The sequence below is a fragment of the Phaethon aethereus genome (genome assembly GCF_964289735.1).
Source record: "Phaethon aethereus genome assembly, chromosome: Z".
In the NCBI taxonomy this organism is placed as follows: domain Eukaryota; kingdom Metazoa; phylum Chordata; class Aves; order Phaethontiformes; family Phaethontidae; genus Phaethon; species Phaethon aethereus.
Window position 1 is genome coordinate 83,442,371 of NC_138577.1, and position 17,222 is coordinate 83,459,592.

The 17,222-nt window shown below is 40.0% G+C and overlaps 1 protein-coding gene across 1 annotated transcript in view; it reads right to left on the reverse strand.

Moving 5' to 3' along the window:
* Positions 1-294: 294 nt before the first annotated feature.
* HAPLN1 (hyaluronan and proteoglycan link protein 1) overlaps positions 295-17,222 on the reverse strand; it is a gene marked incomplete at both ends in the record, with an annotated part of 30,827 nt that continues 13,899 nt past the window's right edge. The window contains 2 exons of the mRNA XM_082013813.1: positions 295-584; positions 7,810-8,112. Coding sequence (XP_081869939.1) covers positions 295-584; positions 7,810-8,112 — 593 coding nt within the window. The remainder of the gene's footprint in view (positions 585-7,809; positions 8,113-17,222) is intronic.

Genomic DNA, 17,222 nt, shown 5'->3' on the forward strand with positions numbered 1-17,222 from the left:
ATGCCCCGTTCATGAAAAGTATATTTAGTTGGGATGATGCAGCTTAAAGAATTTGGCTTTAAAACTTCCTTACCTAGAGCTTCCATTAAATTATATTAATTTAAAATATCTATGGAATGATACTTTTACAAAAATATTAAAACAAAAAAAAATTAATGGGTTGGGTTTATGAAAATGACTTTACAGTAAGTAAAAAAAGTTTATCACAGTTTTGGTAACTTGCATGAGTTCATATCGAAAAGAAATCTTTCACATGTTCTTAATGAATTTAAAACTTTTGTGCTCTAGGTATTTTCAGTTGTATGCTCTGAAGCAGTAGACACCATACAGCTTGTGCTTTTTATCAGGGAAGCCTACAAAGCGAACCGCTGCCTCGTTAGGACTGCAGCGTTTCCTTGGCCTGGAGATGGGGTAGCGGACACTGCCATCAGCCAGCCAGCCGGCATCGCAGCGGTCGTACCCCAGGAGCTTCCAGGCAGCAAATATCTGGCCAACTTTAGCGATCTGAGCTCCATCCTTCAAGCACGCCTGAACAGCTTCGTCATAGGTCAGCTTGGTCGGGTGAATTAGGTAGTAAAAACGGCCTAGTGAGAGAAAGAAGGAAAAAAGGGCCATTAGCGACACGATTAAGATGATATGATATTATAAAGGTGGTTTGAGGAGAAATGGGGATGTTCCACTGCAGAATCATACAGCGCATATCAAACAGTGGTTGATTTGGGACTGTGCAATTTGTATGTTGCGCTGTTAAAAAGGTCTTAAATATTAGTACAGTTAGTTGACAAATATAAAGGGTAAAACCAAAAGGCAAGTAGAGAAAACAGACTATTTGAACAAAAAAGGTAGCACTATATTAATTTCTGCTAATTTAGCACAGCATGGCATCCCCACCCTCACTTGCTTTCAGTGGTAACTGAACTGCTGCAGGGCACATTCACCCTGAGAGGTAGAAAAACAGCAGGAAAACGGCCGGGGGAGAGGGATGATGGAAGACACCCTGGGATTCGGAGGAGGGCACCTGTTCTGCACCTGACTTTACGGTGCCAGATGCATTTACCAACAAGGTGCCGATGACGATCTGGTCAAACGTCTGAAGGTTTCAGGCAAAGCAGATCTCATGCAGCTGCAGTTTACTGTCAGAGAAGGGAAACCAGTTAAACGCCCAAAGCAGCACACTTCCCCGTTATGCTCCCACCATTAGCTTAAAAACCTTACGCACTGTCCTCTCAGAAGCATGGCACAGCAAGATCAGGGCTTTGACAGGGTTTGGGTGAGGGTGGCTGGAGGTAACACAGGCAGTTCTACTCTCTGACAAGGCGGTGACCTTGTTTCTGATTAAGTACCAGCACAATTTATTTTTTTTTTTTTCTGTTAAGAAAGCCAAGATCTTGCACAGCTTCTCAGAAGCAGAGTTTGAGCCTGCAGTAGATCAAAACCATGCCTGTCATAAGTCTTCATTAGCAGCGTCAAAACCACACACAGCAGTTCTGCAGCTCTGTTTCTCTTTAGGCATCAAAGGGCATATCCTCACCGTAAGACAGCATTGAACTGATAGGGCCGCTAAGAAAAACGTGCCTCCACCTCAAGGTAATGAAAACATATGCCAGCAAGTAAAGCTCAGAAAGGAAGTCTCCCCTATTAATCCATAAACAGCAATAATACTAACGTTAATTTCATTTATCAGGGCAATATAAATTCATTGTAAGCCTTTCATTCATTGTACTTAGGGTTATTCATCATCACTGATTTGACAATTAACTGACTGTGAGGTAGAAATGGATTGCAGAGGAATAGTGTTTATTTGAAGGAATAACAATTTCCAAATAAATTCACAGCAATTTCAATCTGATTGTTCTGTAAGAGGCAAGTTAGCTAAAATCAAAGAAATTTATTAATGTGGGGGACTTCTAATTCCAGACCACGCTCTCTACTTCTTAATTAAGAATGTGCTCCAGAATGATAACTTTTTCTTCCTTATAAAAAGCAGGCAAACACACAAACAGAATTCTGCTCAGTTTCAGATTCCTTTCTTGGTGAAGAAAAGGCAGTGAGCAAGATGAAGAGCTACATCAGCTCTAGGACCCTGCAAAAAACATGTAGCTTTTTTCTAAGTGAAGAAATGTCAGGTCAGACAACAATATAAAAAACACTGAATTAACTTTGTGTTAAGGTTGGAAATTGTACCATGACAAGATGGTAATACCATGAGAAGAACACAAAAAAAAAAAAAAGGCATTTATATTGCAGCTGTGGTGGAGAAGAAACTTTAAAAAATTTCATTGCTGTCAGAGACAACATCTACAGTATTTCCACAGAAAACTGTTGAGAGTAGATAACCTACCCCTTTGTAAAATTCTTGCTTGCTTCAGTCCATTTCAGCAAGTTGAGAGCATTTACAGGGTGTTGCTAAAGAGAACATTTATTAAGTGGAAAGCTGTTCTTACCATGTTATTAAGAGGCTTCCCCAAAGCAAACAGGATTTCATACTTAGGGGAAGAGGGATTTGGACTGATAGTATGTAAGTTCACCTAGCTTATTAGCTGCTCTTCAAACCATATGTCAATGGAATGTAATTTCCTAGGGATTTGCAGTAAGGTCAGGCTTTTGACATATGACATCAATAATAAAAACTACTATACTCTGCCCCTTTCTTAAGTAGGAGAACTTCAACAATAAACCCCACAGGGGTGCAAATGTGTATCCAGAATGTCTGATTAAATAAAATTCTGTTAATAAACTCAGTCCAGATTTGCTGGTTTTCCCTTGCTAACCGGTTAGAAGGGTTCCTAACTGTTCAATCTTAGTGCCTATTAATTGACATGGAAGAAGTGGGAGCCATTAACTGTCTCACTCTCATTAATATGTGGTAGTTGGGTCACTCCTACAGAGGATGCACAATTTTATTTGACTTCTTGCATCCAAATCATGCAGCAGAAGTTTTATGCAAACCTAATCAAACCCCATTTGTAATTGCTATTTTAAGGTTTTGCATATAACAGAATAGCTTAAAGAGGAAAACTTGAGCACTTGACCTAAACATCCTACACACTTGTGACTGTGGGAGTTTGAGGGATGCAGCACCCTTGGAGATTTTTCCAAGCTCAGCTCTAAATTGAGAGATTTAAGAGCCAGTTTTTATATCACAGCTGGTTGTACTGGACAGTGGGCCATCGTTTTCAGAGGCAGGAAGGGCACGACCACCCCATTTGGTATTTTCTGCATGAAAGTGTTAATGTAATGCCTTTGAAAGAGGGCTCTTTGTGGAGTGCTCGGAGAGGATGCAGCCAGACATCGAGTGTCTAAGCACTTGGGCTCAGCCCTAAGGCTACTCCTGACACAGTGGTGACGGGCAGCACGCGTAGGAGAAATGCTGAGTGCAGAACCTCCTTTGCAGCCAGCAACTGACCCGTATGCCGAAAAGCTTATGGCCACAGAAATCAGCTAAGTTGTTTTCCTGCGTAAAACTGCTCTAATCTGTGGTTTCATATGGCCATAAAAGGCATTCTCAGCAGCCAGCAGGGTATATCTGTAGCTTGCACAACATGTAGACCCTATCATCTGCTCAGCAGACTCACTTCAGTATATCTTAACAGCACAATACTGAACAGTTGAGCGAGGTCATCGCTCCTCAAAATTGAAGGACACATTAACAACTTGTGCAAATGCTCTCCCTTCCTTTAATCATAAGGTCCTGATAGATATTTTGATATCCAGTGATCATCTCAGGTAACCAATTATGAATTGCTACATTAAATATGTGGGAGTAATTTTTAAAAGTCCTCTTCCAGCCCCAACCCACCCCCCCAATCAGCAGTGACTCCAGTGACTCAGAAGCAACCACTTCTACGAAAGAGTTTGCAATTTTATTTTGGGTGGGTTTGTTTCTCTTTTGGGGACAATGGCTACATTTTCCCAGTGACAAAATATTCAGACGTGGTCAAATGAGCAGTCAGCATGCATTATTCAGAGACAACTTTCTATACCTTTCTCCCATAAATGGTGGTGGCAGTTAGCTTAACATATGCATTACTGTAATAAACAGGGGGTTCACAGCTGTACTTTTAACATGATCCCTAAAATTTATTCTTTGTATTTTTCACTTTGTTAACATGAGATTTTTACTTGATTCTACTAAAGCTGAAAAAAAATCAATTATGCACTGTTGTTCTGAGTGCAAAGCATATAACGAAATGCATGTTAACGAGCAGAAAGTGTGATACAAGCTCTACATATACCTATTTTATTTGAAAATGCTTAATTATAGAGTAGGTGGTAGATATGTTTATATTTAGCTTACTTAACACTTTCCAGTACAAAAGATTCCCATGTGGGGTTTTTTGGAGAAACTTACTGTTCTCCTTCAGAAACACTTTGAAATTAAGCAAAGAATAACCACTCAGTTGTACCATCATATGTTCTTTCTCCCAGGCCTTTTGGGCTCTGTGGGGAAGAAGGCAACAAAAGGATTCAGCTGCTTTTATTCCCCTGAATCAGTCTGTAGAAGCCCAAATTGACCTTCTAGAGGGAGTGTAACGGAAGAGGAGCATCCCCATTCCTTGAGGCAGGGCTGAGAGAGAAAATGGGAAGGCCTGCAGCTCTTGCAAACCTCTGGATCATGGCAGGTTGTCCCACCACACAAGGCAAGAATCTTTAGCTTTTCTAAAGAGAACATGGGCCAAAGTGTCTGCTACTCTGAAGAAAAAGTGGAGGAGAAATTGGCTGTGAGGGAGCCTGAGACATCAGGAAATTCCGACATGGAATTCAAAATTCAGGTTAGATGCATCCCACTTGTGCATATTCATTTTCAACAGTCTTTATCAAAATGAAAAATGCAAAAGCAGGTTGAGAAACATGTTGCCGTCCAATAGTTAGCTCTATGCAGGCAGAAAGCAATGTTATTTCACAATATTTTGATGGATTTAATGAATAGCATTATGCTAATGTTACTCTTCGCATTGTTTTATGAAACACATTGCTGTGTATTGTAAACTGGTAAATTGCTGGTACTACTATATACAAAGTGTATGAAATATTTTCAGGTCTTTGGCTTTGCCTGTACAGACACAAAACATGAACAGTTCTTCTATGAACCAAAAGAATGATTTGAGTATGAAGCAGTTATATAGGCAGAATAAAATATTCAAATATTGCACTTACACTAGTCTAAGAAAAGACACTGTAGAGGGAAATTTCATAAAGTACTAAGATTATTTATGCTGCATTGAGACAAACTTTGCTAAAACAATTTCCCTGTGCAGGTAACCGGAATGCATGTGGAATTCTTCACTAATAGTATAAAAAACCCTTTTTTTACCAGTATTTTTCCTGTATTTCAGCTCATCACAGATGGGATCCAACAGTTCCAGAGTGAAATCACTGAACTCTGAATTTGAACTCACTGCATTGATGACTGTGTTTTCATTTTTCACCTTAATGGATGAATGTAGTCTTGCTGGTATGTACCTCTCTTCTTCAGCTAAAACCCAAGCTTTGAATGTATTTTAGACAAAGACTTTTTAGCTTTGACTGCTGAACTGTTTAAAATTGAGCTTTATTTTTGTAATTCCTGAGATCATAATGTATTTGGGGTATTTCTTTCCCTAAAAAGAACCCAGTTAGCAGAAATATAAACCTTGCTCTGTTTCTTTGTCACAGCTCCCAGGTGTGACACTCTTTGAGATTTATTTTTTTTTAAGTTCGCCTTATACTCCCCTGATCCTGGGGCCCTTGGCGTTTTTCCAGCTCTCTTACATAGAGATGAAGGCTTCTCTGTTTCATGCCATCAGGAGACTCCAGCAGCCACTGCCACCGCTGGAAAAGCATGGTGTCCTAACCACTTCTCATTTTCCTTGGCTGTTCCTGAGCTGAGAGAATCAATATTGGGTGTAGCAGAAATAGCTCTTCACCCGTAGCTACTATCTTTGGCAATTGCAGCCTGGTGGCAAAATGGGTTATTATAAGCTTTTCCCTTTGCAGTGAGAAAGCTATGTATGCTGTTAGCCATACGTAAGGTATCTGAAGTGTTGAGCTGAAAATAGGAAGTTGGCATGTTGGGAGAGTGACTGGGTTTATTGTGGATGTTAAGGTAAGCCTGGGACATGAACAGCAGAGAGCAGAGCAGGGACGTGGGAGGGTAACATAACCGGTGAGCTGCTGGTTAAGGCAATGGATGCTGAGAGCAGCAGAGTCCAGAGACTTTCTGCTGACACCTTGGGAGATTGACATGGCACTGAGCTATGGGAACTAGAAAAGATGGTGCTGGGCTCTACTTACCATCCTATTGCTGTGTAGTATTCTGTCTTGCAGGTTGGTTTAACAGATGCACCAAGGATGAGACTCATTTTAGTGTCTTCTCCTTGAATTCTCTACTACCTGTAAAACTTATCCTCACCTGACCTCATTCCTCTTTCTCCCTCCATCTGTCTCTTGCTGTATCAGTGCACAGACAATATTTATCTGCCAGTACTTTTTTTTGCAGAAATGACTTTTCTCTTTCCTTAAGAGATACTGTCCAGCTGCTAGTGTGGAAAGGGGTGGTGATTAGTGACCAGTAGTCAGAAGCGTTTACTCCGCAAGCACTTTAAATAGTGCAGCTACCGCATTTTAATTTTTTTTTCCTTGTTTAATTTATTCCTCGGTGCTATTTCTATAGTACAGGCTTAAATCTGCATATAAGAGGTGAGTTTATAAAGGTTTTCACTTTGGATAAATGAAGCAAGCAAAAAACGAGCCAGCATTTCCTGGAATGATGCAGTGTGATAAAAATCAACTAAACTTTTCTTTCAGACTGCATCCAGCCTAATTTCTGATATTGCTGGTTTGAGGATTTGTTTTTTTTTAAGAGGGTGGAGCAGACTTAGCAGTAAAGCATATCTTCTGAGAGCAAGGCTTATGTTTATTTTCTGGTGTGCTGTAGGACAAAAATGCTTCATTGTGGATAAGCAATCTGTGCATAAACAAAAAAGGCCACGCTTCTTGGTCTGGGTGGGCTGCAAGCCAAACATGTGCAAAGTTGCATAGGAATTATCCACAAGTACAACGTTGTAAAGGATTTTAGACTCCTTTTGCACATGTTCACTTGCAGCATTCCTCTCATTCACAGCCATGCTTTCTAAATGCTTTTCAGCCACTAGATTAAACCTGAAATGATAGCAAGCTGAGATGAAGTCATTTCATACCTAAAGTAATATCTACTAACAGCATAAAAGCTTCCAGTTGCTAAAATAAGGTTTAGAGCAGACCAAGCTCAGAGCAAAAGTTAACATGGTTTTGGCAGTGTACTAAGATTAGGAATCTAAATTATTAAGCATAAAAGCTAGAAATAGCTTTGCTGATAAGGAAGTATTAGTCATATTAGACCTGGTATGTGAGCAGGAACTGCTTGACACAATAGCATAGATGAAGTGGTGATCAGAATTTTGTTTTGGTGGTATATTTAAATGGTAAAGCATAATTATAATTTAATTCAACAGGAAAGTTCAATTAATGAATTGCAGGTTTCTTCATCACTTTAACTAAAATAAACCAGGCATATAACAGCATTAAAAAAAGCACATATAAATTTTAACGGGGTGAAAGCAGAGTTATTAGAAACTACTGCCAATACAAGTTCTAAGTTGTAAAAATGATCTACATGAGCTTGTGGCAAAGACAACTTTGCTTGGCGCATGTGTCCTCGTAAATTCAACGATAACATTTTCCAAGCCTAATATAAGCTTTGAGAAATCAAATATCACTTGCTGCCATTGAAGTTTCTTTCCTTAGCACAGAAACATTCATTTACAAGGTTGGGGTGAAGAAGACTCTTACCATTGAAGTTTGAAGTAAAACAGAAAACATCATATCGGCTTTTATCTTTATCCCAGAACCCGTAATTCCTGACACCAGCCACTGTGTTCTTCCCTCCGCAGGGCTCCCTGGGCTTGGTGATGGGGTACTGCACAGAGCCATCGCTGAGCCAGCCGGCGTTACACCAGTCTAGCCCTGACCTCCAGGCATCGTAGAGCTGGTCAAAGGAGGCGATAACAGAGTCTTGGTCCAGACACGCTTGCTGAGCCTCATGGAAGTTTAAGTTGTAACGACCCAGCCGTGGAGAGTAAGGGAATACGACACCTGAAGTGGTAGAAAAAGGGTGAGTTACTGGATACTGAAGGAGCAAAAGAAAGGGAAACAGCATTCATAGTCACCAGAAGGAGAAATAAAGGTTAACTCCACCATGTGTGTCAGACGGTTAAGGTTTTTTATTTCTGGGGAACAAAACACTGTCAGCGCATCAGCCATTAAGTTTGAGAAGGGGATAGGGCTGCCGCCTTACCTAGCCAGCTCCTCTCCCCTTTCCCGACGGGAACCGTGCCAGGTCTGCACGTTGCTCCCATCTGCAGCTTTGCTGTCCCCACTGCGATCTCACCCTTGTGCGCTCTGAGAGTGCTTAAAGATGAGCAGAGCTGGCTGAAATTTTGCAACTACATGTTTTCCATCAGAAATTTCCAGTTTATCATCTGTAGGAGCTATTTCTTATTTTAAAAAAGTAAATTAGAAACCAGCCTAGTCCCATTTTTTGCAGGATGGGATTTCGGGATTTTCTGGCAGTCATTTAGAAAGAAGAAACTGTAGTACAGAGGCACATGAACTATTTCTTTTCACACATAGACTGAAATGAAACATTTTGATTGACATAAAAGACTGCTATGTTCTTTGCATGGACCCTCATCAAGATTTCCTGAGAGGTTCAAGACAGTTGTTTCTTTGTTTGTTTGTTTTTATTTTATTTCACATTGTCCTAGGAATGGGAAGGTATTTCATGCCCAGCTTAATAACAACATTTCAAGGCTAGATTGGTAGGAGGCATAATTTTAGTGTTCTGAGGTCTTAAAGTAGGAAATCTATAAGGAAATAAAATCAGTGAAGTTGCATGTGGTTTTAGGGAGATTTTTCTGCTACTTTCCATCTGTTTTTTGGCAGTTTGTCACCACTCAAGGAGGAAGAGCTCCTCACAGAGGGCATCAGGGAGCACAGTTCCTCGAGTAGAAGACAGGTTTCCCCAATTACAGATGGTAAGCCATGTAGCATGCAGCATGCCACAACGCCAGAGAGCCCCAGTAGGAAGCCATGCAAGACATCACCTTTCCTCGCTATCAAAAAGCACTGCTGGCTTAACCAAAGGACACTTGCTGGAGAGCCGTCAGTGACCAGTGAGCCACTGTGCAGGAATCTCGGACCTGCCAAATGCTTCCTTTTACCCTTGAGGATGAGCTGCAGGCCATCCCAAGGCCCTGCCTGTTGCTCATCAGTGGTGAGCCATAGACAGGGATGGCAGAGACCTTCTCATAACAGAGGACATTCAAGTACAGATGGGAAACATGGGGACATCTCCAGAATTGTTGCAGCAGCAGCATTTAATCAAAGTCATTGCCTTTATCTGACAGATTTTGCCACAGTATTGTTTCTGCTTGTTTTATGAAAAAGATCTGTAGTTAAAAACTAGTCCTTGAAGCACGAAAGATGTTTTGGAAAATGCTGAAGAACCACCTCCCCATGTGGCTCTGATAAAAAAGAAGAGAGAGACTTGAAACAAAAGTTTGGATCAGACCACCCTAATCTTTGGCAGAGTTTAGAAACTTAACCCAGATCTAAATTTTACAGTTGGCTTTAGCCCAGTCTCATAATAAGCTGAAATAAAACGGCATCAGAGAAGATCCAGCTCAGAATGTTTATTCTCAAACATATAAGTGCTGTAGGATGCAGGGAGACTGAAGACGAGATAACACATGAGATGAGCCAAAAACTTTACGCTGGTATAAACATCCATCTTTCTTTTTACTTTCTCCCTGCTGATGAATTCTCCTGCGTATAACAAGTTCCTTGTCTCCGGGGCAATGTAGCATAGGATAGAGAAATTACATTATGGTCATGCAAGACTGTCACCATGCAATGAAGCCATCCTTCTTTCTGAACATTCAAACTCACTTTGGTGCCTATTCCACTGGTATCTTAATGTCTCCTTTCTTTCCCTTCTCCGCCTTGCCCATCTATCGTCCAAGAAGTGTTATTTTTGTTAAACAAAATCTTTGTTATTACTAAACCTCAGTGACTTGTTCCAAAAAAATAAAGCATGCTAATGTAAACTTGGCAGGGTAATAATAAACAATATTTTGCTCTCCTTCAGCAATTAACTACAGTCTGCTGAGGTTCTTTCCTTTTGTAAATCCTTTGTTAAAGTGCTTTTCAGTTATTAGCTGTTCTGAACTATAAAGCATGAATGAAATGTAACACAACATGTGCTGCTAACTGTAACTGCATAAACAAGAAGGTATAGATGTTTCATATTTTTCTGGATCTCTGTTTTTACTTCCTCCTCCTCACTTCTTTTTTAAAAAATTATTTGGTTCCCCTCAGTGCTAATGGATAGAAATATTGCTGGCTATAATAAAAATGTAGCAAACATCAGAGGAGTCCAAGCTTTATTACTTTATTAGAAAGCCAATACTTATTATTTTTCCAGAGCTACACTTCCCCAGAGAACCAACTCCTTGTCCACATATACATGTATATGCAACTCCGATTTGCATATACATGTTAAAAAAACACCTAAAATCACCAGAGGTGAGTATTTTTTGATCAAGAACTAAACTTATGTACTTCTAAAAATTGAGCAACAGTTCACTGGAAACTATTCAAACAGATTTGATTCCTTAAGGTTTCCAAAATAATTTTTAAAAAAGGCTTAAATATGTATGAAAATTTGTTACAAATCCACTTGAGTTTGACAGTTTGAGACATAATGTTTTAATAACATAAATAGGCACAAAACTGTAATATTAGCTTTGGGCTATATTCAGGTAGACTGCATAGAAGCTGTTTTTTTGTTTGAGTTCATCTGCAGTACAGGCCTGCAAGTGATTAGCATTCATTTCACCCTGTAGATGGGGGTGGCCATTGGTGATTTTGTACAGCAAAATTTACTGGATATGTGTTTTGTGTAGCTTTGCATTATCTCACATCTTGGTTAATATAAATTTTTTCTTCTTCATTTCCCTATCAAACCTAGCAGTGAAATTCATGGCTAGATCTTACTATTCATCTTCTTTTTGTTACAATTTAGCAGTGCTGAACTTCAGTTAATTGCAAAGCATCTTCTTTGGCCTTGGATCTTATAACCTGTCGAAAGATAACCCATCCCATCTGTTCTTGAACGGCCAAAAGCTGTCCTGAGGCTTGTTACTGTTCCCAAACTACAAACTGAATCTCAACTCCTGACTCCAGCCCTGTATTCTACCACTAGACAAAACACTCGCTCCCAAACGTTAACAAATTCAGCTTAGGAAATGGAGGAATAGAAAAACTTCCAGCCTCAGATGGTTAAAATCTGGCTATTTTGTGGGAAGACCGAGTTGAAGACTTAACTTGACCTTAGCGATCTGGCTCCTTACGCTAAGGAGGCAGCTGAGGCACTTGTGGAGCCTTCATGGTGAATATTAATTTACAATATAGTCTTCACAGTGTGGCTCCTCTCCCAAACACATGGTTGTCTGGAACAGGTCCTACCCCCAGGGAAGGACCTCCTTTTCTCCAAGCAAGAGAGGAAGAACCTGAGACACATCAATTAGGTAGAAAATAAATCTGTTGGTGAAAGAGGAGTGCCGAGTAAGGCTTGCTGTAAGCACCTGTGACAACCCAACTGCAGTCCAGAAAATGACTGTTGTAATGGAAAATAAGATTTCTACCAAATTGGAACATAAGAACTGGATGTGTAACATATCCTCCCCATATGAACACTTGATTTCCGTGAATGCCTTACATTCAATTATAGAAATGTACAACTCTGCTTCTACTACTGCGGCTTTTAAGGAATGCAAAAGATATGTGATGATGTGTGTGTATCCCTAAAATTCAGCGCAAGTACTTTGCAATTACTCAGTCTCTACAGACACATTGTCAGTGCAAGGTGCTGTTAACAGTTACCCAAGACAACAAAGTGAGGAAATAACCTTAGAAAGCTCAACTCCAGTAACAATTTATGGGTGCCTATTAAGCCAGCACCATACACAATTAGCAGTTTTAAGAGTATTTACACATAGAACAAAATAACATAAATTTATGTTGACCCATGTGGAAAAAAAAGGTCTTTTTACAGCCAGAGTAAAGAAATGGGCTTCCTTGAGTTCTAGCCCAAACAGAAAAGTAAGTTTTCTTGTAGCCAGTGTAAACACCGGGTAACAGTGGAGTTTGCTATATACTATACTGTAGGGTACAGTTTTATGCTGGCAGATTCATACACTTGATGGCAAAATTTTCCATGCTGGATTTCTAAAATTCAGTGAAAAGTGGTAAGTCCCTCATTTTCCTTGAGACTCCATCTCCATTTCTGTGCCCATCAGGACAGTCAGATATCCAATCATTCAGCACAGACCCCATGGGTGGGCCACTAGCTGTCAGCAGGTATCAACCTCCTGAAAATTGAAACTGAAGCTTAGGATGGTGTCCCTCCAGCCCACCGCATCCCATAACCAAGCTGTCGGTGGGGTTGCTTGTTTCTGACAAACACAGGCACATGAACTAGACTCGTCTGGTTTGGGGGTAGATTATTCCCCTAGTTTTCTACAGCCTTTATAAGAATTTGGAGTCTGTTGTCTTTCTTTGCTTTCCTTAGGCTAATTAGTCCTAATTCTTTTAGCATTTTCCTTTCAGGTCATCATTTCCAGATAAGTTTTTACTGCTTTATTTTTAACTTTTTACTTCACCTGCATCTTTCAAGAACCATTTCTCATAGCACTTGCAAACACAGCTGTGTCAAATACCTGTCACCCTGTCACAGAAAGAATTACATTGGTTTGTCATGACTTACTCTTGACAAGTTCCTGTAGTCTTTTACAAGATTTTTTGTTGTCTTCTAGGCACCCACTAATAGTTTGTCCTATAAAATAAGTTTTATAGCAGAGAGAACAACAGATTGCCAACCAAAGAATATTTAAAATATCTTTTTGTGTATGAATGTAACAGCAATATGCTGAAGAAACAAATGTAACATACATTATTAGGATAAATCTGATTTCTCCTGCTGTTGAGAGCATGGAGTTGGTACATTCTAGACTCTGTATTGGTGTCAGCTATTAATTCCCTTTGCTTACATCCAAGTTAAGAGCAAATGACTAGACTAGAAAACGATTGCTGTGACAATTTGAAAGAATTTATTTACATGGAGCTTATGGATTTGTTTGATCTATTTTGAATTATAAAGTCTGTTTTTTAAACAGATGTCTGTTCTTTTTCTAACTCTATTTCAGCCGTAAAGGCTAACATACCTCCAAGAAAGATCACAAAACCTGATGGTTTTTGCTTCATGTAGAGCCACCCAAAGAGCTTTCTACAGAAATTTTCAACGGCTATATCTAGATCTGCATATTTCTGGTACTGTTCAACATACAAAGTAATTATTTTATAGCCTGTATTGCAAAACTAATGCATTCAGTTATCATGTCTCCCTGAAGACAGAAACCATTAAAAAAATTCACAGTAGAGTAAAAATCTGCCTTTGACAGTTTGGCTTTGTTCCACATTCCTTGTTGCCTGACCCATGAATCTCACAAAGGAATAGCACACAAAATCTGTGCCTGAGCATTAAAACTGAGGGCCAGTGCTGGGAAGCCGAAAGACACAAACCTGAGGTAGTAAGATTCATTATGGTGCCTACTAGTCGTAAGAAAGGAAAATAGTAAAGCACTAACATAAAGAAAACTTAGTGTAGACCAGTAAAACACCAACATAAAGAAAATTTAATGTGAGCTGAGAATTCTTTCTTTGCTTACAACTTGGGCACCAATATCCACCTGCCATAGGAGACCTTTTAATTTGTTAAGCTTTTGATTCTCAGGACATTTGGCAAAGTACAAAACTCATGATCCATATTTTATGTGCAGGAGGAGAGTAAGGCCAATTCAGTGAGAAAATGTCTTTCGTGACAAGGCCACCATAAAAAGTGTCCCACCTGCTGCAGTACTTGACATTTCTCGCAGCCACTATGCTCAGCCCGTCTCCTGACCTTAGATCAGTCCTTGTACTTAAGGCTTCAAACAGGATGATAATCATGACATGACTGAATAGTTCTTAAAGCTGGTGGTTGTGAAATGCTGCCGTGAATCCTAGTCCTGAGCTTTAGCTGCTAGGCAGCACTGTCTCGCTAGTGTACGGGGGAAATGGCGTGGTTCTGCATTAAATAATAATGAGGAAAACACACCCAAAACATGTAAGGTATGAAATAAATACAGACTGGATCTAACTCCACTGTTTTTTCAAAGTTAAAAGCACCCAATTTTTATGGACAGTTTATTTAATGACAATCCCAGGAGGCCTTTAAGTCTAATGAGAATAAAGCACTACCACATTCAAAGAAAAAAGGTCCACTGAGGTAGAGGTCAATGATTTTCATATTGATATATTAACGTGCTTTCGCCTAGCCAAAGCTACACGGTTTGTACAGTGAGCTCACGTTGGAGCGATCAGCTGTTTTGCAGTGCTAGCGGGCATTCCTGGATATGAATGGTTTTGTCGCGCTGCCAATTAACATCCTCAGGGCCACCATCTCGGGACATCAGGCTACTGATGCAAATCCTTCCCACTGTGAGGTTAACCGTATTATTTACAACAGATATAGAAAGTTAGGATGGGCTGATATATTTTTATTTTTGTGCAAAAATTAATTTTTTTTCCTTGATCTGTTCTGCATTGACCAAATATATGAAGCAGCAATTAAAGCCGGCAGTGCATAAACCTGCAGATAGGATGAAAAAATAAGCACAGAGGCATACAAACAGAGGAATACATTCTGTCAACCATATACGCCCACTGTAAATATAAGTGCATTTTAATTGTTAGCATTTTAAAAGGAAACTTCAATGAAACTTAGACACAAAATCATTGGATTAAGTCGTCATAACCAGGACTGACACTGACACACTCACTAGACTTATCTCACTTGAAAGGTTATGTTTTCTCGTGAGGTTTTGCAACTGAAATTTTCCTGTCAGGTTAGGAAACATCGCTCCATAACATCAGAAATGAACAGTCTTACACCTGTCCCATGTCTAACAAAAATCATTAAAAAGACATTGTCCCTTAAGTTAGCCAAACCCTAGTTAAAATGTATAAGCTTTCCTTTGAGCAGAGATTGGAACGTACTTGATTTGAAGAAATATAACTCCTCCTATCCATATGAATCTCCATATGTTTTGGAGGTGAGGGAAAACAGGAGGGAGAGGTGCTGTTGTGCAGGATGGGCTGGGGTTGGCATACTTCAGAGGGAGACACTGTTTAGAGTTACAGCAGCAAGCTAGAGTGGACGGTGTATATCAGGAGGTGGTACCCCAGACCTGGTATCCAACGGGCTATATCATGAAACTGTCACAGTAAAACAGGTAAAAGATCTCCTTTTTTCAGTTGTGTTACTGTATGCAGTAAAGAAAAGATTTCTCATTGCTTTCTTACTCTAGTATCAACCAAATATTGCTTTTCAAATATGGAACTCTGCACGTGCACAATGCTAAGTGGCACTAGATGAGTATCTGGTCCATATGTGTGGTGTGATAAACACGTTAAAGATTTTACACTGGCTCTGACCCTTTTACATTGGCAAAAATACCATAATGCTGTAAGACGCAGGGAAATCCCAGTATCTGATGGGGAACAAGATATATAGTTATTTGTCTGGAACGTATTGAAGCCTGACAGAGATATGCACTTAGCATGCAAGGAGACTGTCAGAAGAATATTACTGAATTATTGAGCAACCTCGCAACCCAGGGGTGGGCTCCAGGACCACCTGCACAGCCATGTGAAAGGAGAAAGGACATGCTGGGGTCAAACACACCTAAAGAGATGTTGCATGTTTCTGACATGGATTACGTGGCACTTGCTATTCCTCGCGTGCAGCAAATAGCTGCACTTAACATATTTTTGTTTACATCCTTATTGTCTGGAAACCACCCTGCAAGGTGGGTCACTCTTGTCCCCTGGGGCTGCCCACCTCGTAATGCATCTCCCGAGCGCAGGACTCATACCTGCAGCCTGGGCTGCTGACCAGAGCCGTCTTTCACTTTGGCAAAGCTGAGCATGCCCAGCAGAAGATGCTCTGCCTTCAGTGGCTCGTCTCAATGACAGCAGCTGCAATGAGCAGCCACTGCCGTGCCTGCCCGAGCAAAGAGGAGGTTGAACACAAGAGCCTTCGGCTAGCAGAGAAATAAAGTAAAATGCTTTTGCCTCCTACTCATTTCTGTCTTCACTCAAAACTGTTTTGGACAACATGCACACATGTCCAGTTTTATTTATCTCCTGAGTTTGATAAGAAGAGTGTGCATTCTTATTCAAGATGGATTATGTGAGGTGAAACAACATAAATCGGCTATTCTGCTGGCATGGAAATTGTGAAGGGCCTTTCTGCAGTCAGAAATGGAAGGTTTCAGTAGCTTCCAATCAGGCATGGAAAAATATTTATAAAGAAGTAAGCTAAGCCCACAACATCTATTTTGTTCCAAGAACCACTCAGCGAGTCTTATCGTGCAGGGTAACTATATAACCATCATAATGTACAATAACGCCCAATGAAGGAGTTGTACATTTCACCTATTTACAGGTGTGAGAGCCAAGGGTTTGATTTTCTTATTTTCTTTCCTTTTTTCTTCCTAACTATTTTCCACAGATAACATGGCTTCTATAAAGTTTTCTCTGGCACACACTTGCTGGTGTAAGTAAGGGTAAGGGAGACAGCTTCATGCAGCTTTTAGTTCACTGCTGAGTTCAGTGCAGTGCTTTGGGGAAAAAGGCCAAATACTGGTTTACGTGGATTGAATCTCATAAAATTTATCTGATCTCCATAAGAGTAAATGAAAGCTAAATTTCTGGTCCTCTTTAAACCTGTTTCACTAACTTTTCTAATGCTTTGTAGTCTACTGTTTTCAAGAATATTGCTGAGGGACATGACTACAGACTACATGCAGGAGTTATCTTGGCAGGCAATATAGAGATCTACTTTATGTAATTATAAGGCTGGAAAAAACAAAACCACTGTCTCTGGAAAACTAGTTTAACATTTTTCCTCTTTGTAGGAAGATCTGTATTTGCTCGATAATCTAAAATGTTCCCAAGTTCTGTAAAATGGCTATTAGGGGAATATTTAATATAATTTTGCCTAAGTGTACTGTAAAAACATGCAATGACTTCTGTAAAGTGAT